The 26,826-nt window shown below is 36.8% G+C and overlaps 2 protein-coding genes across 2 annotated transcripts; one reads left to right on the forward strand and one right to left on the reverse strand.

Annotated features, from left to right (window-relative positions):
* Nucleotides 1–6,916: 6,916 nt before the first annotated feature.
* Nucleotides 6,917–20,219, forward strand: LOC132129380 (probable pleckstrin homology domain-containing family N member 1). The gene is made up of 16 exons (XM_059540959.1): nucleotides 6,917–7,235; nucleotides 9,212–9,302; nucleotides 9,813–9,968; nucleotides 10,941–11,021; nucleotides 11,609–11,699; nucleotides 12,993–13,126; nucleotides 13,451–13,603; nucleotides 15,467–15,547; nucleotides 15,655–15,730; nucleotides 15,894–16,039; nucleotides 16,136–16,282; nucleotides 16,993–17,241; nucleotides 17,417–17,578; nucleotides 17,941–18,162; nucleotides 18,573–18,633; nucleotides 19,528–20,219. The coding sequence occupies exons 1-16, from the start codon at nucleotides 7,162–7,164 to the stop codon at nucleotides 19,707–19,709; spliced, it is 2,106 nt and encodes a 701-aa protein (XP_059396942.1). The 5' UTR covers nucleotides 6,917–7,161; the 3' UTR covers nucleotides 19,710–20,219.
* Nucleotides 20,220–21,013: 794 nt separating this feature from the next.
* Nucleotides 21,014–25,079, reverse strand: LOC132129671 (uncharacterized). The gene is made up of 3 exons (XM_059541321.1): nucleotides 22,841–25,079; nucleotides 22,398–22,511; nucleotides 21,014–22,185 (listed from the first exon to the last, which is right to left on the reverse strand). The coding sequence occupies exons 1-3, from the start codon at nucleotides 24,834–24,836 to the stop codon at nucleotides 22,079–22,081; spliced, it is 2,217 nt and encodes a 738-aa protein (XP_059397304.1). The 5' UTR covers nucleotides 24,837–25,079; the 3' UTR covers nucleotides 21,014–22,078.
* Between the last annotated feature and the right edge of the window lie 1,747 nt (nucleotides 25,080–26,826).

Raw genomic sequence — 26,826 nt, forward strand, 5'->3', positions numbered from 1 at the left:
AATATTGTAGTGCTGCTGTGCCACACTAGGTGGTAGTAATGTGCCATGTTGCCCTGTCTCACCACAGATGAGCATGGACATTCAGAAGCAGAAAATTCACAGAAACCGGTGGCTGGATTCATCACTATGTACACCTGAGTGTGTCAGCAAACAAAATAAATGTTTTACTTATTTTCCTATTTATCAAATGTAATATAAATATATGGCACTATTTCAGAGATGTTGAAGGAACACCTCTGACTTAAGAGGGGAAATATAGTTTTAATGTACTAATGGACATACTTTTTACATATCATAGAAGCACTGGTGTTTGGTATGAAATGCAAGATTTAGGAAGAACAGGTATTACAAGCCTTCGAGAGTTTGAGCTCTACATGAGTACAAACCTACTAATATGACATGTCTATATATCACTAACCAGGTGATATCACTGTCTTTCTAATAAAGACTATAGCCATACCTAAAACTAGCTGTGAGATTAAAGCTGCACTTTCTCATTTTCGAAAGGGTGAATGGTGCTCAGAACCAATCCTGATTAACAGGTAATCAGTAACACTGACACTTCAATATCAAGCCCTTCAATGTAACTCTGCTTTCATGCACTCCTATATGTTGTAAGTCAGATTTATTAGTATTTTGTCGTAAGTCTTTGGTTAGCGAACCATGTCATTGTATATTGAATTTTCAAAATTTTGCTTATTTTCCAGGACTGTCAGATTTGACAGCTTGATCAGATATAGATAGTGTGTGTTGTGCTGTGATGTCATTGGTAACGGCCACTACCAATGCATCTTAACCTCAGACGAGCAGATGAGGGCACAGATCATCCCAAAACAAGGTATAATTCCTCCAAAATAAAAAATAGTTGTTACCACTGTGTTGTTTCAAACCTGTATGACATTTTTTTATTATGTATAACACAAAGGAATAGATTCAGAAGAATGTCCGAGATTGTATGTACAATTTGAAATAAGTGGAAATAAGGATCGCTGAATGGGAAAAGAGCAGGACATCCTGCTAAATATCTTCTTTTAGATGAAATTAAGCAATATAGTTTGAAATGACATAAGGGTGAGTAAATTATTTTCATTCATTGAGGGAACTATCCCTTTAGGTCATTCCTGCTCTTTGCTATTTTACGTAGGTTTTAAAATGTAGCGTTGTATTATATGATTTCAAAGCTTCTGAGAAGTTAGGATTTTGTTTCCTTTTTTTAAGGACTTTTTTAGTTCAGAGAAACTTGTTTAAGGTCATTATAACTTTGTGTCAAGGGAGATCAGAGTACTGTTTATGAGTGTTTCTGTAAAGTTAAATCATCCTGAACTTTGAAAATACATACAAAGCACCACAGGACCACAACCAACACAGAAAAAAATACAGAATATGTATATTACCGAATATCCTGAAATTTTGTGCATTGTCAATTTAACTGTGGCTTTCTTTTTCTTTAATCTCATTTATTTTTGGATTGTAATGTTGTTGAATGTGTTATTTATATTGTGCCAGTTATGTTTTGCTATATTTAAGAACAAACATAATTTTTCTGCACTAATGTCGAATGGAGCAATATACTGCTGTTTAAAATCAAAACACTACCGTAAATGAAATAAACCTGTTTTCAGGTGGAATGTGAGTTTAATCTCATTTGAACAAATACATTTACATTTTATAAAAAAAGGAATAGTTCAGCCAAAAATAAAGATTCTGTCACCCTTATGTAAATCTTACGTTCTTCTGCAGAACACAAAGATATTTTAAAGAACGTTGATAACCAAACAGTTTTGGTGGCTTTCGACTTTTAATTGCACAGACAAAAAAAAAAAAGAAACAAAACACTGACAAGATACGTTAAAAATAATTAGAGTAGTTTAATGATGCTTTATGTTGCTTAATGTATGGTCAAAAGAGCATCCTGGACATTCTGCTAAACATCTTGTTTTTAGCTTAAACATCATAAAGACGACATGAGGATGAGAAAATAATGACAGACTTTAATTATAAGCTGGTCTGTCCCTTTGATAAACAAAATGAATTTTGGATTAAGAGCTAGACCCTCCAAAGCTCAGCCCATTAGAGTTCTGCTCTCTGACTGATGTACGCAAACAGCTGAGCACTCTCGCTTTACCCAACATGACCTCAGCTTCAGAGCCCGAACACGTACAGACACATATGGGCAGTACATCTGATATGTTAGCTCTGGCTTTAAGGAGAAGATTCATTTCAGGACTGCAGTATTGTCCCTGCTGTTTTAGCATCTGTGTGTTTGTGAATTATCCCTCGTAGCCGTCTGTTGTTAGGTAGCTCTGTTAATGGGGGTAGGGGGCTGGGGGCTCTGGTGCAAGCTTCTGCGCATGTCTCGAGCCCTGAAGCACACTGATATGAGAGCCTATGATAGGTTTACAGCCTGGAAAGGCAGCTGTAGGCATAGCTGTACAGCAGAGGAGACACTAACACAGCCCTAGCATCTGTCCAGCAGCTACTCAGTCACCATAAACCATCCTCCGCTAGCTTTATTCACCTGAGCTCAGTCTACAAACATCAGTCCAGGCTCATAAATATGCATTTGCAGTTTTGTATCATATTAGACACACTATATAGGAATTTTTACACTTGGGGTAAGATGTTTTCAAGAAATTAAAAGTTTTATTCATCAAGAATGCCTTAAATGTTTTTATTCAATCAGAAATAGAGCAAAATAATAATACTGTAAAATGTTATTATAATTTAAAATTGTTTTATTGTAAATTAAAACTCTTTTGTGTATCAATATTGTATTCTAGTGATGGCAAGCAACTATTACTCCATTATCAATATTGAAAACAGCTAAGCTGCTTAATATTTTTTGTGGAAACTGTGATTATTATATATTTTTTTTAAGTAGCATATCAAACCTGTAACAACAAACAAGAAAATGTATCTAACATTTACTACCCATAATCCAACCCACTGCATATCAGGATTAAGAAAATAAATTAAAATTGAGATAAATAAATAAAACAACAACAAAAATAATAGTTTAAATGACCAAGATCTCCCTAATGTTTAGCATAACTGTGATTAATTTTCAAGATTCTTTGCTAAATAGAAAGGTCAAAATAACATTAATTTATCTTTAGTAAAATTACAAATGTCTTTTGATCAGTTTAATGTGTCCCCGTTGAAAGAAGACATAAATGAATACAGAAATTTCACTGTCCCCAAACCTTTGACTGGTAAAGTATCAAGTTGTCTTCCCTATATATAGGGATTATCCCCTAATTATTCCCTAGAAGTCGATCTTTCAGAACCTGCATGTTTTCCAGGGAACAAGGAAAGATTTGGCTTCTCGTAGTTCTACTGAATTCTGTGTCAGCAAAAATCCATTCCTAGGGAGCAACCAGTGTTGCCCAGATCTGGCACACATAGATTTCACACGGGCCAGATGTGAGCTGCATCTGAGTCAACACTATATTTTTGGTGTTCTGGCAACATGGTCTCATTTAACACTGTCAACATCTATATCTTCATCTTTATAAACACTTCTGTTGAACACATAAAAAAAGAAAATTCACATCTTTCAATTCTTTCACCTGTTTGATGTGGCCCTTCAAAGCCTTGTTTATGCCACCTCTTACACCCTGTTTTTTTGTACCGTGAGAGCTCTGACACCTGTGGTTCTCTCTTGCACACGTGGTCCATTGAAAACAGCCAGAGGTGTGAAGTTAGCACCCCTTACGAACCCAGTGAGTCTGAAAAAACATTTCATAGGGACTTGCCAGACAGGGTCGTGCTGATAGTCTAGCTCAATGCACAGCTCTGGTACTTGTGTGTGAGATTCTTACTGAAGGATTCATGAGATTTGTCTTATCAAAATAACATTTGAGATCTTTTTTCACTTTTCCTGTAAACTTATTTTAAAAACATCTTTCTTTCAAATAGCGGTCTAGTTGAATGTATGTAATAAATACTGTCTAGTATTTCAGGAGTGTAAGGTACAGGTCAAAGTATGTTCAAAATGACTATTAGGGATATGAATCATAAGTGAATGATGATTACGTTCACATTCTCCATTTGTTTGCCTTTCCAAGCATTTAACCCCATAGGATCCAAACAGAAGATCTCTTTCAGATGAGGAAGCAAGTCATTGTTCTGTGTAAGATCGGAAGAAGAGCTACAACATAAAATGTTGTGGGCGGTCAGATCCTCTGTTGTGTTTGGCTTGGTTTTCCACTTCCTTCCTTTCTCCTTTGCGACAGCTATCAAAAACATGAGCCTAATGTAAACCACCTGTTTTTATGAATTATATAAATTCACAATAGTATTCAGTTTTTTTTACTAGACAATACTTATTCTACATACAGAACATTCATAAACATTATACTTTTTTTTTTACATTATTTGGCCATTTTGTCATAATTATATGGTTCATCATAGTATACAATTACTATTGAACCTTATAATGCCATAAAAAAAAAAAATAACAGAAAACTTGTGTACTAAAATCCCTGTTTATTTTGTGAAAGGTTTGGGGGCCTTTTTAAAATGTTTAAATCTCCCATTTTAATGCTTTTGAATGTCTGCATAGACTTAAAAATAGTGAAAAAGTCATATTTTTTTTTTTACAATTTAATATAACAGTTGTTTAATTTAATATATTTGAACCACACGATCCTTCAGAAATCGTGCTAATATGCTAATTTGATGTTAAAAAAACATTTCTTATTATTCATAAATGTTGAAAACAGTTTGAAAACGACTTTTTAATATTTTTGTGAAAACTTTAAACTTAAAAAAGTATTTTGATTTAATGCATTCTTGCTGAATAAAAGTATTGTTTCTTTTAAAAATTATTTCTGAACTTACTGACAAATAATCAAATAATAAAAAAATAAATGAGCTATATATATATATTTCTTATTCTGTAATTTCCTTTAGGAGGCTCAGAGCTTGATACGCAGGGAGCACTTTGTGACTCATATAGTTTAGTTCTTCATCAGACTGAGAATGGGGAATGATACATCATCTCTGTTTCTTCATAATAGCTCTATGACGAAAAAATGAAAGAGCCATTTCAAGAACTTTTATATATATATATATAATGAATTTTATGAATTTTATTGCTCTGAACTTCAGCTATTATTAGTCTGAATCATGAAACTTCTCAGTAAGCTATAAAACTGTCATTGTATCTGATAAGAATAAACATGTTGTAGCTGTTTAATACAGTGAATTGAGGAATGTGTCAGTTTAGTGCCTCCGGCATGGCCTCATTTACATTTTCTGGTTCGGATCAGCAGCCGCCCCCACACTAGAACAATAACTATAACATTTTATTTCTAAGGGTTTGTTTGAAAATATGCTGTTTGGGAATGAAACCATAAATGGTAAGAGCTGAACTGCATACATGGAGTTTACGTACCCATTCATTTACACGTCATTAGAAGAACCATCCCAAGTATGCATTCAAACAGAGTATGTCTCATACAATAGCTAATCATCATTAAATCACTTACAAAGAGGTAGGCTAGAACTTGTAATTGCATTTGTTATAATGCAATATTCTGTATGCAGACTGCATGTCTGACAGCTGGAAGATATCAGGGATACAAACCCTCACCACCAGGATGGGATTATTCACTTGTGTGCTTTTAAAGTGATTAGATCATATCTTACACAGAACCATACAGTCACAGGTGACATGTTCACAGCAAATACATACAAGTGTAATTTTCAGAAATTTAGATCCTACAATGATCATATTTTTGTAGATTTTATATAGGTAATTTTGTAATGTTATCATTTTTCTTTTTGTTATTTATTATTATTATATATTTCTTTGGCATGAATGTAGATTTTGATGATGCATTGTAAAAAATAAAAACCTCTCCAACTCAAACATTTCTAGTAACTGGTTACATAATTTCAAATTAAATTCACACTAATTAAATTTGGCCAATTGAAACATTTAGATGTGACCACTAACACAAATTAGGTTAGGCCAATTGAAAAATATAGATGTGATTTTGAGTTGGAGAGGTCTGATTTTTTTTTTTTTTTTACAGGGTGTTATGACATTTAAATATATGAATGAATGAAGCAAGCTCCATTTTCAACGAAACTGAAAAAATAAATAACAACAAACACTATTTTTGTTAGAAAAGTTGTGAAAATAGATTATATATTACACATATTATATATATAACATACTTATATAAAATAAAACACTAATACTGTCAGTAACAGTAATACATTAATATTAATAAAAAAATAAAAAAATAAAAATTATTTTTATACATATATAAAATATAAACAAAATAAAATACAGCCAGGAATCCATATTAATAAAAAAACACACATACACACAAATAAATATATAATAAAAAAAATCAAGAAAATAATAAGCATACCATATTTCTGTCTATTTTAAAATAGATTGAGATGCAGAATTGTGTAAGATATTATAAGATGTCAGAGAACATTTTTGTTTCATTTTTTTTTACCACATTGTCAGTTTTTTAAACCTCTATTATTAGTAGTAATATAAAAAAAATCTAAATACTGCCAGAAATTCTAATTAAAAATGTATCAATAATAAACACAAAAAATACATTTTTTAAAAGTATTCTATAACTTTTTGTTTACACATTATTTTAATGATGTTGGTGTGTGAATAAAATAATGAGCCTGAAGTATTCAGAGCATGCATGTCCAGACATGTTTGGTGTGACCTCTTAAGTGACACCAGCAAGCTCCATTCAGACTTTAGCACTCTTTCATCAGAGCATTCAAACATTCAAATCAGTGCCATTTGTCCACTATAAGGTGTGAAAACTACACGTTCCCCTTTGTCTTTTAGGCTTTATTTAGTGAGGGGATCTCATGCAGAAGGTGTGAACTTCATTGCTCCAGTCCCCCGTGTTGTTCTCCCTCCCTCACTCTTGCCCACACACACCTCACTTTATCTCCACCCACTGACACACTCCCTCTCTCATACACTCCCCTCTCGCCTGTCTGCTGCTTCAGTTTCAGTCTGGTCTCGCTGGTGAACAGACACACACTCACTCACTCACTCACTCCAGGGAGGTTGGATTACAACAGGGATCACTAAACTATATTGATCTTGCAGGCAGATACACCAGCGCTCTCTCATCAAGGAGATTCACACACTATCCCACGATCAACATGGGGAGTAGTATGTCATGCATCCCCCAACACAACTTCAGGTTCTCCAGCAAGAGCTTCATACGCAGGAACAGGTAAGAACCATGAGATACTGCCTTAAAACTATCAAGTTTTAAAGGTATGAAGCATGAGTTTGATATTGGACTGAAATGCCAGAAGTTTGGAAAATAAATATCATATTCAAACATCTGTATTTTTGTCTTGTTTTCCATTAGAATTGTGTAATCATCATTAAAATAAGATAAATTCACTTGAGAAGCAATTTTGTGTACACTGAAAACAATTTGATGTAGAAAATATTTTTGCACAAATTTCTTATAAATTTGACGATTAACACAAATGCACACATTTAATTAAACATGACATTTTAAAGCAGAAAACCCTGAAATACTATTTATTGTAAAACGAACTTTAATAATCTGTTTAATTTACAACAAAAAAACTTTTTTTTCCTTCTTTTTCTTCAGTGTATAAGATATTCATTTATAAGATTTGTTTCCAGAAAACTAATTATTATTTATTTTTTAATTAATTTTATTTTCCTCACCCCACTTAACTTATTTTTTACTATGAAAATTACTATTATTATTTTAATTTAATTAAAAGATACATTTTAATTGTATATTTTTATATTCAAAAGAAGGGGGGAAAATCTGTCATAATCTGTGAAAATACTTTTAGTTTTTGCCATATGGCTTATGGCATATATTATGATGTTCTAATGGAAAACAAGGCAAAAAAAAAGTCTCATTGAAAAGTGATATTTTATAGCACACTGACATGATGAACATGGGTTAGTGATTTGAATTTAGCAGTGTAATGATGCTGCCTGTAAATCTCATTAGCTCAGTGTCAAGATCTCACTTCACACTGACTGATACATTCATCTGCTGATAGAATTCACTAGTGTAATGAAGTTAGCTCTATTTCTGTTTCCAGTGCAGCCTTAAGGGAAGGTTCTCAGGTTTTGTGGTTTTTTGAGAGAATTGGATTTATCCTGCACAGAAAGTAATACTATTGTGCTTGCACTGCTAGTGACAGCGATCCATGTAATTTACTGCTGTCCAATTTGGACAACTCCTCTGACTACCTGTCAGTTAAATAGACAGTTGGCCTATTTTAAATCAGACAGTTTGTCTGTTGTGTCTGGTTTGCATGTGCACTGAATGTAAGTTACTGGGTTCAGATAGGGTTCAGAGTCCAAGCCCATAAAAAAGTCTTTGTCGAACATATCAGATCAGAGTTCAGTGTAGCGGGACCCGGCCCCTTTAAAACCCAGGACCCCTATCAGATTTCAAATAAGTGCAGTCAATGGTTGCAGTTTTAATGAAAACAAAAGGTGATCTGCTGGAAATAGTTGATGCCTCTTTCATAAAGTTACAAAGTTGTCGCTGTAAAACTTTCATCACTTTTACAAGCATGTTCTGTCTAACAAACCGCCTACAACCTGCATTCTTCCGGATGAATTCTCCGGATGCCAAACACGTTGATCACTGAGTCCTAGTAAATCATCGATACTTCCTATTATTGTCTGCATGAATGAGCCCAGTGTCGTTATGCTAATTGCATTCAAAGCAGAGACAGATTGACAAAGAGAGAGAAGAAAAACATGGGAGTCACTGAGGATGTGTCTCTCGCCGAGGATGACTTCCTCGCTGACACGGACTTCCTTAGCTTATCGTTGTGTAGGAAAGACTTCATTATACAGATCTGACACTAATGATTATAAATGGGGGTCATGGGTAACAAAAAGGCATTTCATGAGCGGAGCATTGTGGTTTTTAACATAAGCGCTATTGTTTTTTCTCTTTAAATGGTGCAGATAGTGATGTAAATCGTATATGTTGACTTGTGCAAGCTAAGGAAGAATGGACATGTGTAATGGTGAAGTAATCTTTTGTGTGGGACACTGAGCACCAGAGTCTTCAGACAGATTGACTTATAGTGATTAACTGATCATCTTGGGTCAAGATAACCCCTGTGTGGGGTCACATCACTTTTTCTTATCCCACAACCCTTGACTAATTAGAGTCTACTGTTTTGTGAGCAGCAGCCGTTTGTTCCGGAAAAAGTACCCACAAGAGGGCCAGGAGAAGTCCAATAGCATCATCAACATTCTCTGCACCGTCACCCCAAGAAACGTGAGCAACCTCCCTGCTAATGATTCTTCTAACCTTCTCAGTAAATCATGAAAAGTTCTGTGAAGGCTCAAAACACCTATTTTTGTATGTTTTAACAGAGTATTTCTTGCATTATACTAACATCTTGTAAAATGTTACCAGAAAACAAGTTTACGTTCTAAGAACGTTTGAAAAACTTTATTTTTTTAAAAAGTTCATTTAAAATGTCAATTTGTTTTAAATGTTGTAGAAACGTTCTAGAATTATTCCAAATTTGAAGCTTTGAATGTTCACAGAATATTTGGAAATGCCATTATCATAATTTACGACACTGGTCTTAGAACGTAAAAGTGTATAAATATTATTTTGATGCTAACATTTTTGTTTGTAACTTTGAAAAACCTTTAAAGAACATTAGACAAAAGTTCTGAAAACTGCTTATTATTTGGGATTTCACATTTAATGCATACAGCTTTGCATATCAGATGTAATTGAGAAAAGGAACTCATTTTTAACACTGTCTTGACATAGGAAATGTCACCCAAAGATCTCCAGACGATCGAGAACATCAAATTGGACCCTCCCTACGACCCAGCTAGTGGATGGAAAAAGAGTAGCATCAATGTAAAGAACTATGGCAGAATGATCCACAGCTCCAAGGTCCGCTTCCGCTTCCTGCACTGCCAGGTAAGACACACCAACTCACATCTAAAACACATATCCAATCAAACTCCAAAACAAACATGCAGTCGTCAAGAATAATCATTCAATAAACCTTTCAAAACAGACTTTCGTATGATGATTAAGGTGGTCTGAGCTGCCATGACAGTCACTTACTCACTCTCTATGAGGTAATGCATAACAAGCAGATGGAAGATACAAGATGTCACATGGTGGTTGTATGAAGCGCTGTCAGAATGACGTTCATGCGTTTGCTGATTAATTGATGCAACTCGGTTTGGGGAGTTTAGGCCGTGTCTGAACACGTGGAGATGTGAGGTGTTGTGAAATGACTCAGAGTTGCAGAGATTTGGGGCAGAGCACACTGATCAAACTGCTGATATGTTACACATTGGCTCTGAAGCGTGGGAACCTCTTTGGTTTGATAACATGCGGTCATACTGGGAAAAAAAATTGTGTGAAGGAGAAAAAAAGCAAAACAACCCAAACCAGGGTGAGGTCAAAGGGGTAATATAATGTACAGTGGTGATATTACAGTTGAAAGGAAATGTTACCTAACAGTATTTGTGATAATGGCATATTCTGTAACATGGTAAAGACCTAGATCAGATAAAAGGAAATGAGCTGTCAGTGATAAATCAATGTCAGCTGCTTTAAACTAGTCTTTAGAGCAAACAAACACTTCTCAGAAAGTATTCACAAAGACTGCCTTGATTTACACAGGATTATTTAACCGTTCATTCCAGGGACTGTAAACGAGATTGCTACATTTACCACATATTAATGCCCTGGCCAATGTTTTTTTTTTTGAGTTTGCCTTCAACATGACCTTTGAAAATCTTGCTATTCAGACTATGGGAGAGTGAAATCTTTTAATCCGTCAGTGTTGTTAAATTCAAGCCTATAAAGGAGCATTACTTAGAATGATCCTTCTGATTGTGTGGATGCTGAGCTGATGAAATGTGTCTGTTCTTTCAGGATGTGCATGACTGCTATTTGGACCTGTTCCAAACACATCTTCATTTTGTCTCCAACAACACAACTGGACTCACGTACCAGGTAAAAGATGCACCTAATGTATTTCTTTTGTTCCACACAATAGACAATGCATACCACAGGTCGAAATGTAAAGGAGCTCCAAATATGTCCATGCTTGTGTCACTGCCCTAGACAGGAACTGTCGTTTGAGTCATGTGGTAATGGAGACAGATATTACAGACTTTATACTTTAAGATGATGTAAAATGTGTCACCTTTCCATGCCAAAAATGCCACACTAAGTTGTATTCAATCATAAAATTAGTCTCTTTCTATTGTGACTTGTATTAATCAGGTTTTATTATGCCTATTCTTTAACCTGAGTCATTGGGAGGCGACGGTAATAAATTTTCATTAAATATTGTGCAATATTGAAAGTGACAGACATCTGAAATGTCATAATTCTCATAACATTTATATATAAAAAAAAAATCTAAAAACTTTCTAATCATTCACAGGTTTAAATTAAAGTTATTCTTATATAAAATTGTATATCATAAAATATATTATTAAAAAATATAACTTTTTTAAATAATTGTTTTAAAAATAAATGTATAAATAATTTTGAATCCCGTATTTTCAATGTGGATTTTTACATTTTTTTTACAGGGAACACTTCCTCTCAAAGAGCTCACAATTTGCAAGCTGCAGAACAAGAACAGCTTTGGTGATATGCAGGAATTTGCATTCCAGATAAATGGTGAGCTTGCTTGATAATTCAGGGTTGAACAAACAGGAAAAGGTACGCAAGAAACACAAGATAAAGCAACAGGGAGATATAGTGGCATACATATAATTGCCTAATACATAGTTGTATGTATTTCTGTAATATTTTTTTACTTACATTTTGGAGGTCTATTTTTATTTACTTATTTATTAATTTTTTATTTATTTATTTTTATTCTACAGTAAACACTGTTTTTCTCAGTGGTATTTAAGGGTGGGATCTGTGACTCTAAACTAATCAGAAAACAGCATACATTTTTTAAAATTATTTTATTATCTATGTTTTTGTTCTGTCGCTGTCATTATGTTGCACTGCGGAGCTTCTGTCACGAAAACAAATTCCTCGTATGTGTTAACACACCTGGCAATAAAGCTCATTCTGATTCTGATTTTGATTCTGATACATTGTAAAGCCATACTATGTAGGCCCAAAACCACTTTCCATATTTGGACATTCCAGAGGTTCAAAAGCACAAAGACTAACTAAGCCCTCCTCCATTTGCCACTAGGAGGGCTCTTTCCCTCTTCACCTCTCCATCACAGTTAAAGTACTCCACATTCCAGTGCACTGGACCCAGAGACACAAGTTTGCTTACACATTTTTTATGAGAATTTACCACATAAGAAAATATTGACATTTTAATAATACTTTGTCATGCTGGGCAATCAACAAAAAGCTTCAAACTATGCTTAACGTTCTCGGAAGATGAGTCAATGTGACCGTGATTGAATGAAAAAGAATTAAGCTTAACCGTTATGTGATGTTAAATCCCACTTTCCAAATTAGTGAATAAATCTTCTTATTGCCACAACCTTATATCAGATATGACTCACTACTGTATTTTATATTGGAAAGATTATGTCTTAGATTGCTGGGAGTGAGATTTGGGAATCTATGAGGCACACAGCCGCATTTCCAGTCCTGACTAAATATGTAATCTGGGAAAAAATGACCAAGTCTTGCACATGAACATGTGCTTTTGCTAAAAACCCATCACATCTAACTGGAAATAACAGAGTGGTTAGAGTGGTTGATATCTGAACAGATAAAGCCTGGAATGTGAGTCTGATAAAAGGGAGATTCCAGGTTGGATGCATTCTTTCAGAATAGCTGTTTTCAAGAAGTGACAACAGGTTTAAATGCATGGCATGTTGTAATGTTAAGAGCTCTTGAAACAGAAATTTTGCTCTCAGGGTCAGAAGTGTTAACTCTGATATTTTGACATGTCTTCTTCATATTCTGACCCCTTGTCTTTGACCTTTGTAGGGGTCAGCTTGAATCCTATCATTGTGTATTGCTCGACAGAGGAGGAAATGAACAACTGGTTTGGCCTTTTGACAGAACAAATCGAGGCTAATGGCGGCACTGCAATCACACCAGAGACATACACAAGAATTAAGGTATTGCAAATTCGTGATTAATTTTGGTCACTGTCCTTTGGGATCTTATAAGGGAGTTGTTTCTTTTGTGGTCACCTTAGCTGGATTTGATAAAGACATGGTTTCTTTCCTGTTATGACACAACATGCTATTGCAGTAAGTGAGCTTATAGAAAAAAAACACCTGCATCCTATAATTAGCAGAGATGTGCAATCAAGAAGCGATAGATTTCTTTAAAATTCCTAATGCTAATGACACTCCCTTATCTTTCACATGACATAGCAAGAAACATCATGCCAGTTTTTACTTTTGAATATGGATTTAAACTCAATATTGCCTCCAAAGGTGCAGTACTCAGAAGAGACCAAAGTGGAAAAGGATGAGCTGAGGAACTCCATCAGTAAAGAGCCCATTTATGAGTGGGAGGGCTCGCAACGAGAGAGTCTAGGGCCCATTACTTACGTCACGAAAGTCCGGCTGCAACACATGCCTTGTCAGGTAAGAGCTCTCCAAGATGTATGGGATTATTACAGGATTATCTCACCCTTTATTTTGGTTCAATTATTTATACAACCTGAAAAATTTGTAAAAGAATATATTTATTATATAATGGAATAAAAAAACAGCATTATATGAAAGTGACATGACAAATTCCTGCTCTTGGAATTTGTGCTCTGCATTCAACCCATCCGAGTGCACACACACAGCAGTGAGTAGTGAACACACACACACACACACACACACACACACACACACACACACACACACACACACACACACACACACACACACACACACACACACACACACCCAGAGCAGTGCCTTTCTGAAGGGTCTTACCTCAGTCATTGTATTGAGGGTGGAAGAAAGCAACCACTCCCTCCAACTACAATCCCTGTCAATACCAAGACTCAAACCCACAACCTTTGAGTTAGGCCACAATTGCGCCATCCTGTTAATCCTAATATTTATTATAAAGCAAAATCTAAATTTTATTCTAATTTTATTAAATACTCAAAATATTATAAGGATATCAAAATAGCGTTAAGTTCATTTGAACACAGATACATTACACAATTGAGAATGACTCTGAAAAGCATTTGAATTAATTGTTTGGTCTTAGCACAAGGAGGGTCTAAATTCACATCCATGCTTTCTTAAGAGGTGCAATGCAAGATGGGTTTAGACTCAGAGTCTGTTTTGGCATTGCCACTTCCACACCACCCTCATTAGTCAAAGTCTGGATCAAAATGCCTGAATTCAGCAGGTTTCATTGAACCGACAGCAAAAACACAAATCACGTCAGTTCACACTATGGGGACTGTAGTGTTATCAAATATCCAGTGTACGTGTGGCCAAATATCTAAACCTTTTACCAGAGAGTGAGGGAGGGTGAGCAACTGATAGTCCTTCTTAAGTGTACTGTGAGAGAGGATCTGCTCGAGAAAAGGGTGTGTAAACCAGTTGCTTGCCTCAAGCACTTGATTTGACTCACCCAACAGCTGTCTTTGAACACACCCTGAGCTGAGTAAAAACACACACACTCGAGGCCGGGGCAAACCCTTGGGGAAAACTGTGCTTTAAACACTGCTGTGCAAAGTGATGGTCAGCTTTTTTTTATATTATTATACAACAGTTCCGGTCCTTGAATTCTGCTCCAACATGATTGGGATTTTAAACAGTTTGTTTCACTCTGCTTGTCCATATTTGGGTGTTAGTAGTGATGAGGGCATTCAGAACAGTACTTCATGAAGCGTCAATGCTTTGCAAATCTTTTGTTTCGAATCCGTGGTTCTTACCAAACTCACCACGTTAGGTGATTTAAGCAAACAAGGCTACTGTTTCGAAACAAATTCTGAAGGTTCACAGTTAAAGGGTTCTTACTGGTTTGTAAAAAGGTGTCTTTGCAGGTTTGGGTTGAGCTCTTGTTGCATTTACACCATTTTGACCAGTCCAGCAGGTAACGCCAGCTTGCAGTCCGAAACATTGAATCATTTTGCAAAGCAATTGGTTCAGTTGATTTTTAATTTTGAAAAGCTTAATTTCCCCCATCACTAGATGTGAGTCACTGAATCATTCACTCAAACTATTTATTCAAACACATGATTCACTTAGGGATGCAATTTAATGAGTGAGTCTTTTGATCGATTCGTTCAAAAACACTGATTCCTTTAGGAAAACAACTATACTGACGCACTAGCTCTGTTGCTTATTTAGAAATAGTTTGTTGGTGGAGCAAAAAAAGATGAATTAACTTGCAATAAAGCATCCAAAACAAGTTACTCAATATTTACTTCATGCCTTTTTTACTGTAGTGTAAGCAATAATGAATGTGATTCAATTTCTCTGTTTGGCTAACAGGAGCAGTATGATCGCCTGCTGGTGTTGTATCCCAAGTATCTCATAATTCTGTCAGAAGGGAGTGATGGCCTCTTTTACAAGGTAGGTCAATCTGAAAATAATTTCATTTTCACAAATGAATACAGCTGCAACATTACGCAATCCAGTGAGGACTCTGAAAATAATCTTGAATGCATTTGCAATTGCAGGGCAAACTTCCTCTCAATATGATCACAGTTACAACTCCCTGCCAGGACATCAAGCCCAACACATTTATGATTGAGGGTGAGTTAACAAGTCAAACTTCAGTTGCTGGATGTTATCGTTCTTGGCAAAGATCTATGTGCCATAAAGATGAGTGTACACTCTTACTGTTTTCCTTTCAGGCTGTACCCTGTTTCTGCACAGATTCATATATGAATCTAACTCTTGTGGGTTTTGTTGTTAGGGAAGTTGATAAACCCCATCATTGTGTCCTGCCTGGACAAGAGCGAGTTCAATGACTGGATCCTGTATTTCAAAAGCACTGACGTCCCGATCCTCAGCCCTCCTCCCCCTGTCTATGACATAATTTACACTCCAACGCAGAAACAGGTGAGCGCTCACTTCCATCTTGGACATGGTGTTGAATATCTTAGATATTGCACGTAAATGTTGTGAGATATTCACTTTCTCCTCTGTTATTCTCAGGCTCCAGAGTTTGACAGGTGGAGCGGCAGCAGCCATGGAGCTACCGAACCACTAAGGCAGTCCCAGCACAAACGCAGATCCCATGAGTTCCAGCTGCCCAGTGCTGATGACAACCCTGTTTCCCCAGGATATGCTGAGCCTCTCTGTGTAAGTGTCTATCCCAACAGCCCAAACCCATTAATGTTAAGCTGTGAACGTGTTATAGGGAACTATTTTCCTATGTGAATTGCTCTTACAGTTTTAGTTTAATTTGGTGTCTAGTGTGAAATTGAGTAAGGCAGTGGTTATTCACAGATTTAAAATATGGGGCATTATTCATTAGAATGACATCTATGTTTATTTTGGAGGAGTAGCACATGTGGTTGTGATCAAGATCAGTAGAATTTCTGTTAATAATTAATGTGTGTGCAATCAGTTTCCGCTGTGTTACCACCCACAAGACTCTTGTGAATTAGTACTAAACACTATTTACCCATATCCTCCATAAGTATCCATATTACATTCTTTATTCTAGTTATTCAAATTTTCAGCTATTAAAATGTTCACATCTGAGATTTAGACATAAGCATGTGTTGATGTTCAACCACAATATGACAAGATGCTACGACATTTTTTCACCTCTAAGTCAACATGGACTGCCATTTCCAACACATCTTATTTCTGTAAAGCAAAATATTTCTGATTGAAACAGGGGGAAAAGTAGGTCTAGAGATGTTCCCACTAGATTTTATAAAAAAATGTATCCATTTGATTAGAAAATGGAAAATTGTCAAAAAGATTCTAAAGTTTGGTGTAATCTGGTAGAAGAATGTGAATACAGTCCAGTAAATCAGTGTGTGTGTTGTGTGTTGGTACAGTTCATTTCCAGTAGGCCCAGCTCCTCAGACATGCAGTACTCAGCTCACCTGGGCAGCAGGAGCAGCAGCTTCTCTTCTCATGTCCGACCAGCCCCTAACCACCGCCCTGTTTCACTCCACTACTCCTCCCCTCCACAGTCATCGTATCTCGCTTCAGAGGGGCCCATGTCACCGGTTTACAACACGCCATACAGTTCGGTGTACTGCAACGGCCCTGTTCAACGCATCGAGAAGGCCCCGCTAGTCAAGGTAGTAGAGCATTACTATAATCTGATGCCCTATTTAGTACTGTTTCTTTTTTTAATTTGAAGACAGGTTTAGGAGAGATATTTGATTTGCATTAGATTTAGAATTTTGGGTTTGGGAGAAATGGAATGAATAAAAACGTGCATAACTTATATATTTTCCATCTGTCTTTATTCAGTCAAACAGCTGGAGCACGCCGCAGACAAATGTCAAACACCAGCTCTTAGTTCCTCACCGCCACTCAGACTTGATCGGTCACCGGAAACCGCTCTCGCCCCTTTATGACGACCCCAGCACCCCCAGTATGTACCCTCTTGAGGAGAGCTCTGCACATGCATCGGTAAGTGGGTCAGGATATCAGATCCGCTCTCTCACTTGACACCACTGCCTTCGGTGACCAAACACCCGCAGGGGCGCTGATTTAATGAACTAAAGCCATGGAAAGTCCCCATAGCATTCATTACTAATTTATCCATCCAGATGCATAATAAAAAAGGCTGCTGAGAGAACCCTAACTTGCACATTTGAGAGAATATTTCAACATAGAATGCAGGTTTTAACTTGTTAGGTTTTCAAACCTGGATTACATAACAGATTTAGGTTTAAACCCGTTAATCAGCTGAGTATGTTTGGTTTAGTTCACTAAGCTATCTATTTAATCACCCTTATAAGTCATATTTTGCATATTTTTCTGATACACAGCACTCTTCTCGGGCCTCCATGGAGCAGTCGTATCCTCCTCTCCTTCCTCCCTCTTTCCGGCTGTGCACTCCCCCTCTTGGGCGGAAAAATAGACATGGCCAGGCCCTGGAGCCCGAGGTGGGCAGCAGTCAGTGGTCTGATGATCTACGTGCCCAGGCCGTTTCCAAACTGAAGTTACTGCCCGCCCCAAACCGACAGCCAGAACACAACCACATCTCTCAGGTAATGAGATGGTAGTAGATTTCTTTCAAGACTTGAATTCTTTTAATGAGGCGTTTTGCTTCATTATCATATCAGGATAATTGTATCACCCAGACAATTTTTTATTTATGCCCCCCCCCCCCCCCCCCCCCCCAAATATCTAAATGAATTTTTGGTTAAGTCACTGTATGCATGAGATGTACACTATACTGTTCTGTTTGGGGTTGGTAAGACTTTTTTAAATGTTTTTAAAGAAGTCTCTTATGCTCACCTAGACTGCATTTTTTGGATCAAATATACAGTAAAAACAGTAAACTTTATTTTAATGAATTAATATGACAAAAAAAAAGATGGATATAAATATTTCTCTACATGTGTGTAGCTTAAAACAGTATAAAATAAATGAACTCCTGTTCTCCTGTGTTTTACAGAGGGGTTTCACAGGTCACATTGTCATGGAGGCGCAGCAGATATCTTACAGTTACTCAACAGGTGAGAATTTTTGACATGCTAAAGTCAGGAGGCAGTTACAGCACCACAATGGCATGATGATATGCACCTTTCATGGATGTAGATAGATATGTACAGCAAGTTGCATGACCAGTTTTGTGGCCACAAGTTTTGTTTAGAGTGTGAAATGTTGACCTAGGCCATGAGTATGTTTCATAGATTGGTTAAACTGATCGAAAGAAAAAAAATGGTGACACTGAATTGCTTAATCATCTAATTAGGCCACACGTGTACATACACACTCACTTGCAAGGTTTAAACACAACACCAAAGGGAGGAAATAATCCATGGTGACGTGCACAGAGCAGAATCTCACGGCACAGCTAACAGGATGGTTTTAGAATGTCCTTCTCCAATGCGCGCGCACACACACACACACACACACACACACACAAACACACACAGGGTTTGATCGGGTTGGTTGCCCAGGTAGGACATGGCAGTGGAAACAAGAGTGCAGATGAAGGGGCATGTGTGTGTATGGTTGTGTGTGTAATATGGCTCAGGCTCAGGGTATTTAAATGACAGCACTGCAGGTGGCACTTGAAGGAAAGACCAGCGAAAGGACAGAATTACCACGGATGGTGATTTAAAGCTCACAAGTGGGAGATCCTGTAAGACATTTAGAGCCTCTCTGTGAAAAAGAACACAACAAACGATATGTTAGATCTTAAATTACGGCATGAAGTATTTAGAAGGCTCAATTTACAGCACCTTAACCTTGGTCAGTGGATTTTGACTTAAATGATACATTTTTACATATTGTATCCAAGTATTGGAAGACAGTTTAAGTTGGTCAAAATTTAGTTGAAAAACCATTCAACTAAATATTTCAAGTATTTGAAGACATGAATCATTGTCTTTTGCTTCTCACAGATGACTCTTACCTTCAGCCAGTGGATCCAGATGACCAGGAAATGGACTATGATAACATATGGGAATTTGACCCAGATAATAGGATGATTCAACCACTGCCTGGAACTTCACCACACCGGACACTGGCTTACTTTGGAGCTCAAGGACTGGGCGCTATGACAACACAGCAGAGATGGTCATAAAAGAGAACAATGGCCTTATGCCCGTCCGGACTTGCACACATTGCAGACTAATCAAAGCCACACATGCACACTGGGCATGTTTTCACCAAGGGCTGGCATGCCAGAGTATCTGAAATCTCACAGTTTGGTTATTCAGTATATTTTGCACATGTAATATCCTTTAATTTAGGGGTGCTGATATCAGACTGCTGTATGTATTCGGTACGAATACGTGTATTAGTCACTGACGCATCTATGTATATATGAATATAAGAAAAAAATACTTAAGGTAGCATTTTTGAGTTTTTGAATTTAATTTAGTTTGTGATTCTTACAAACTTTTGGAAATTGTGATTAAAAGCATTTTTTTTTGTACATACCAAATGTAAATATGTTATTTTTTTGTATTTAGGTTTTAAAAATATACGTTTTTATTATTATTATTATTCTTTTTTATTTATACTTTTCATATTTCATTATGGCCTTCTACTTTTTGTTGGAAAAATCTATTTGTCGTGTGGAGGTCAAAGCTATTCAACTGTTTTTGTATTGTTTGTGTCACAAACACTAGTGATAAAACAACTGTAACACCGCTTCAGCTGTCCACTTTAAATATGTATATATTGTTAAATGTACATTTTTGAACGATTTTGAAATGTATTTTTGCTAATAAAAAGTTCCCAGAACACCTTTATTCTTTACTCGGAACAGTCTGGATTTACTTTTAAATTGTAACATATTTACATACAAGTCTAGCATGTGCATGATGAGTTATTATAGGAAATAAATAGAAGCATTTAATTTTTTAATTGTTATACCACAAAATGTGAAATATTAAAAAAGGGCCCCTACTGGGGTAACAAGCTTCCCTGGATAAACTTATATTACCTTGATACAATTCTTATTAATATTTATGTTTTTTTTTAAGTGTCATTAATGTAAAATACTATATCAACTATTCTATTAACATTTTTATTTTGACAATTTAGTTTCATCTGAAAGGTAAAATTATTCTATGACTTACATACAGGCAGATAAATATTTACATATTTTAATTGAAGATATGTTAATAGCAACACTATGAATGCAAATTTACTGATTTCTCTCAGTGAACCTATACGTTTTAATGAAGTATAGTACATTTAGTGAAGATGTCTGGAATGTACAGTTAATTCAAGGAAATATTATTTATATTAATATATATTAATATTATTAACTCTCGGGGGCCCATCTTCCCCAGGGGTCTACGTTTTACTGCAAAATAACTTTCAAGGAGTTCAAAAAAACTTTTCCCCCCACAAATCTAATAAAACCGATGTGTCCACAGATCCCTTATCAGAAATCACTATTTTCCAAAGACACAAAATTAGAAAAATATCGTAGTCATGCATTAGTGCATTTTTTGCCATCTATGGTCAAGAGAAAAAGTTGGGTCATCTTACCCTACATTCAATTTAGTACAGCTGAACGGTGACAAATGCTATACAAACGTTGGGAAAGGGAACATTCAACAATGTGTTGGAAATTATGCATTTGAATTATGAACGTCAGGGATCTTCCCGCGCCTTCTTTACTGTGACTTTAACCGCTGTCTTCTGTTGCCATCTGCTGGTAACATTTAGAAGAACTCGTTACATGTCTCTGTGGTTTAGGTTTCTTACCGTAGACTGGCACAATCATAATACAATTGGCTGTTTAGTCCCCTCTAGTGGCCAAAATAAGCATTACTATTGACATACAGGTATATTGACAAATAAAACACCAGTTCCATCATTTTAATTAAATTAAATCAGATATATTTATCCTAAGTTATATTTTAAACTGGGATCACCATATGACTGAAATTTAAAGAAATTTAAACACTGTTTTCAGATCCGAAGAGGCATCATCACATGGGTATCTGATTTTATACTTAGATGATCTATAAATACACCAAAATAATTTGGCCCAGTAAAAATATCCCAATAGTATTACAACAAACCGCCTATTTGTACATATTCTTAGTTCTTCCGTTTGAATCTCTCCACAGGTACACTTATTGAGACACACATGTCTATCTTCATCATAACACCTCCATAATCATCTCATTATCAAATATTACATACTGCTGCCCTCATCACAATCCACAACAGAATTCGATGTGAACAGTGAATCCACTCATCTCAGAATCAGATAAAGCTTTGGTCATTTCATAATCAAACTACATTGCTTTTTTAAATCTGGTTCATCAGCAATAAACACACATCAGAGTGTTAATCATAATAATATGTACTGAGAAAGATGGAAAAAGTCATGCATGCACATGTTTGACATTCACCATCACCCTTTTGGATTAGTATCATGGCAGTGTGACTGAAATCAGATCTGGGGGCCGTGGCGGTGCTATGGAGTTATGCTGGCGCTATCTGACGCAAAGGAGTTTTTCCAGAGACCTCCTCCCTCTTGTGTCTGCGCAGATATCGTATGGCAGAGAGTGCACTGACGTTTGCGAGAAGAGCTAGAAAAAAGCCGGATATACGTCATTATGGATTACTACTAAAATTTAGCTTAATTTGATGTGACAGAGAGCTTTTACCAGGGAAAAAACGATTTCTTCAGTACAAATTGTGACATACTAAGTAATAGTGTCAAAACACAACTCAATGGCTAAATTAATGACTCACTTTATTAACCCTAATCAATTATATTTAGGTAAATAAAGATACATACCAGCTTTCCAGGTGTCTGCTCCTGAACCAGTTGATTTCAGCACCCACGAGGCAACAGCAATACAAACCAAGCACATGTCTGCCTGTTTAAGAGGCAAGAATGGAGCATCCAGCCCTAGAAAAGAAGCACCAAAATCAAAACAGAACAGTATAATTTCATAGTAGTGAGTCGACATTGAATAATAAACTATGGCTGAATCCCAAATGACAAATAAGTGACCATTACATCAGCCCGGGCATGTGACTAGATACTCTTAGTCAGCAGCTATTGACAGAAAAGAGGTGAGAGTTGACTAACATATGATAATTTTGAGATACCAATGTATTTTCTTATTTTAGGTTTAGGTTTAAAGGGAACAAACAAACAACTTTAAGAAAGTGTTAGTGTGCAGTTGCAGTTTCAGTGTGTGTTTGTGCAGAATACTGCATGGTAGGAGTTCTTACTTGGATCAGCAACAACTGTTTGCATCTCCATACACTTCTTCTGTTGTTCAGCCAGCTGCTGAAAGACGCGGTTCTCCAGGTTGAGAAGCAAAGTATCTGGGAAAGGGTTCCCATCAGGGCTCATAGCATTAATAGGTTGAATGATTCCTTTGGGAAATGTCTCCACAGAGACAAGCTCCCCAGAACATGTCTCCTCTTCAGGCATGGTAAAACCTGTGCGACAAACTTTTCTAAGAGACAGAGGGTTTGTCCAGAAGAAGTCGCTCTCATCTTCAGAAAAGAAGTGCTCGTACTTGTCAACAGGATCATGGTTGGGAGGCTTATAGTCATTCCGTGTCACTACCTTGATTGCTGCATTGTCACTGTCATCATCTTCATCTGAATTCCCAGGGGAATCGGGGAAGAAATAGTCATATGCCTCTGGGAAATGAAGGATTCTGTTAGCTGAGTGGGAGCAGGAAAGTATGGGAACTAATTTATCACCACCTGACTCTTCCACAATTGGAAAAACAAAACTCCCAGCATCAAACTCGGAGAAGAAATGGTCATACGTCTCAGGCAAAGAGGTGCCTGTTTCACCAAGGTATGAAGCAGCTATGTTGTCTGCACGAGGCACACATTTTTCAGGTTCATCCTCACCAAAGAAATACTGGATTATTTCAGAAAAAGTTATACCACTGCTCTCTATTTCTTCTTCGTCATCAGAAAAGATCTTTGAACCTGAAGTGTTCACATGGTAGAAAGGATCCATAAAATCATCTTCTACCTCTGAATGGATTGAATGCATTGAGGCATTCCTCAGGATTTGCCTGATTGGTTGAGTGTCTAGAATTTGCAGGTTCTGCACAGACATGTTCTTACTCATTCTTCTGAAGCAGTGTTGAGCATTAGCCATGTAGGGATGTTGAGGAAGAGTTGTTTCAGCACTTATGTGCACCATTCCGTCATCCACCACCACTGGATCTGGATCATTCTCCCACATCACCCCACAAGAGCTAGGAAACTCAGTTGATTCATCCTCTTGCTTGGAAGGAAATGGGGTTTGAAGTTGTGCAGGGTCTTCATCCAGATCAGATATGTAGGATATGTCTCCAGTTAAGCGGTCGGACTTAGAGTCATTAAGTTGTGTAAAGTAGCCTGAGTCTGCAGCATCTGTAATGTCCAGTATGCTACCATCCTCTGCCTGGTTCAAAATGCTGAGGTGATGGGCATTACTGATCAACCGCAGACGCAATACATCACTGATGGTTAGTTTCTCCATTTCATTCCAAAAGGAGGAGATAGCAGACACAGGGCATGGAAGTTGATGTGAAGCATCAAGAGAAGCAGTCTCTAGGTCTTTGGTTCCACTTTTTAACTCACCGGAAGAAGGGTTACGTTCAGCTAACATATTTTGAGGTAACTCTACAACTTCTCGAGAAGGACCTTCACTTAGCATTTCTTCCATAGGACCATGTATGTGTTCACTAGATTTGACGAACTTGCCACAAAATAACTGTTCACTATTATTGCTCTCTGGAACAGCAACTTCATTATCACTATTGTCACTCTTGTCATCTGATTCAACCGAATTCCTTGGGTTTATGGGTGAGGCATTCATAATTAATATCTCACTAGTCTTATTTCTGCTTTGGATTTGACAGTCATTTGCTCCATGAGCAATATTATCAGACATATGACTCTCAGTCTTTGCATCTGTCTTGTTTACAGTGTTTATTTCAATGGTTTGAGAGCCTGAATGGCTTTGAAATTCCAAAATGTTCTCATGAATACATGCTTTCTGTTTTTGAGAAACATCCTGTGAACAAGTAAAGGATTCTGGTCCATTTCCATCTGAACCAGGTTCTACTCTTTCAATGTTGTCCGTTAAAAACAAGCTGCTTTCTTTGGTGGCTGAAATCTCCACAATATTACTACTGCATGGAATTGTTTGTTCATTTTTTAATGGAGAACAGTCAGTTTCATTTCCTATACAGGATAAATCTTTGTCCTCCATCAATTTAAAAGAGACTGTAAAGGAAGGATGCTCTGTTGAATTAACAACACTGGAAATGCTAGGAGATAATAAGGATTTCCTCTGACATCCTGCATCAGAATTATCACTTGATATGGTCTCTTTTAAGTGTACGGCAGGATCAAGCTGAAGGGATTCGGTTATATTTAATCCACTATCTTTTACATTTAGAACTTTATCTACGTGGGAAACTAAAGACAGCTCACAAATCTTTGCTTTCAATTGTCCATTATGCATGCGTTTAGTATTAAAGCTTGTGTTGTGTTGAACTTCTGACTTTGGAAGTATGGTGCCTAAATCACTGGCAAAAGATACTGGCAAGCTTTTTGAAAACATAAAATCAGCTGAAGCCTCCAAATCAGATGTGTTTTTAAGCTGTAAATGATCAGTATTATGTACAATCGAAGGTGTTTTATTTCTGTGAAGTGATAGGTACTCTGTCTTCCAGACATTTGCAGGAAGGTTGTTTATCTCTTCCCATTGAATTAATCTATCTTCCTCTGAATCACTTTGATGGTAATGGATCTGAGCATCATGTCCTTGCTCTAATGGTTCGATACTCAATCTTTTCTTCCTCCTCCTCTTTCTCCTGAGATTGGAAGGTGACGCTGGGATCTGACCGACTGGTGAATCTTTCAAGTCTGAACAACTTATAGCATACACTTGAGCAATGTTTTGTCTCGCTGAATATGGGTCAGTCATGTCTTTTCTATTAACCACTACCATTTTCACTTTTTCAGCTGGCTTTGTTTCAGGATTTAGCTCTAGATCTTTGCTGAGACTGCTACATCTTCCCTGTTGTCCTTGTTTCATTCTTACTGTAATCAGGGGTGTTGTCAATGGCTTCCTTCCAATGACTAGCTCTGTGTAAGACTTTGATGCATCTTCTTGCGCATTAGCAGATGTGATCTCTAAAGCTTTTTCTGAGGCTATATCGCCCCAGGTATCAGCCACATCCTTTTTAGTGATTTCTCTTCTAAGACTGGCCTCATTTTGGCCAGATGAACCAAGGTCTATAGACAGAATATCCCGCTTATCAAACAAACCCTCCAGACGGCTTGTCTTCTCACTTCCAGATGTCTTCTCACTTCCACAAATGACAATGTGGCTTTGTTCCAAGGGCTGTTGATTTTCTGTGACACTTTTTAATTGCTCAAAGAAGAGATTGACAGTCTGAAGGTGCAAGTCTTCCTCACTGCCAGAGAGAACCTGCTCTGGACTACATATTCCGGACTTGCTGAGGTAATTACAGACAGGTGAACCCTCACAGTCTGGCGGGCCATCAATCTGAAGGTTTGGATCAGGGTCTGTGGATGCTGTGCCCACAGCCGGGGTCCTGCTTAGAAAGAAGCTGCCTGTCTCATCAATGTCACTCATACCAGAGTCCTCTTGGCTGGCAAGCAATGGAGAGAGTAGCTCACAGTCCTCACACTCCTGAAAAAAACAGTCCCAGTCTTGGTTGGAGATGTGCACACTGTGTTCAAAGTCGTCCATCGTGAATGGACAATACACAGGTCACTCTGAATCTATAAATGAAACATGAATTAATCAATGAATGACATGAATAAATAGTCTGGCAAAACAAATACACAAAAATTGCGAAAAATGCAGAAATGTGGATGTTTTTATTGCCATCTTGAGAATGGTACAACCAATGTAAACTGACAGCTAATTAATCTTAACACATATGCCATTCATCTGATAAACTAGGACTACACATGTTGTAAACACAAATCATGATACATAATAAATAAACATTTTTTTAAGAAACGAGGTGCACTTTAGCTAAAAAACATTGAACAAACTACAATTGTTTCAAGCTTTAAAAATACAATCAGTGAATATATACAATCAAACACAACACTTAAAAAAAATCTAAAGTTTCTCCACTCTATCATTGGTAAAACTGCATAGGGAACCAAGAATGCAGAACCCACTGCTTTTGTTCACATTTAGATTTTTATTTGGTGTG

This window comes from Carassius carassius, chromosome 46 (genome assembly GCF_963082965.1).
Source record: "Carassius carassius chromosome 46, fCarCar2.1, whole genome shotgun sequence".
Classification (NCBI taxonomy): domain Eukaryota; kingdom Metazoa; phylum Chordata; class Actinopteri; order Cypriniformes; family Cyprinidae; genus Carassius; species Carassius carassius.

What these genes read in the sequence shown, in the direction of transcription:
- LOC132129380 (XM_059540959.1), top strand. Translation starts at nt 7,162, where the DNA reads ATGGGGAGTAGTATGTCATGCATCCCCCAACACAACTTCAGGTTCTCC. An exon ending in CAACTGGACTCACGTACCAG is followed by an intron (nt 11,022 to 11,608) that starts GTAAAAGATGCA and finishes TTTTTTTTACAG; the next exon opens with GGAACACTTCCTCTCAAAGA. An exon ending in AGACATACACAAGAATTAAG is followed by an intron (nt 13,127 to 13,450) that starts GTATTGCAAATT and finishes TTGCCTCCAAAG; the next exon opens with GTGCAGTACTCAGAAGAGAC.
- LOC132129671 (XM_059541321.1), bottom strand. Translation starts at nt 24,836, where the DNA reads ATGGAGGACAAAGATTTATCCTGTATAGGAAATGAAACTGACTGTTCT. An exon ending in AACAGTTGTTGCTGATCCAA is followed by an intron (nt 22,512 to 22,840) that starts GTAAGAACTCCT and finishes CTTCTTTTCTAG; the next exon opens with GGCTGGATGCTCCATTCTTG. An exon ending in AGCAGACACCTGGAAAGCTG is followed by an intron (nt 22,186 to 22,397) that starts GTATGTATCTTT and finishes GCTTTTTTCTAG; the next exon opens with CTCTTCTCGCAAACGTCAGT.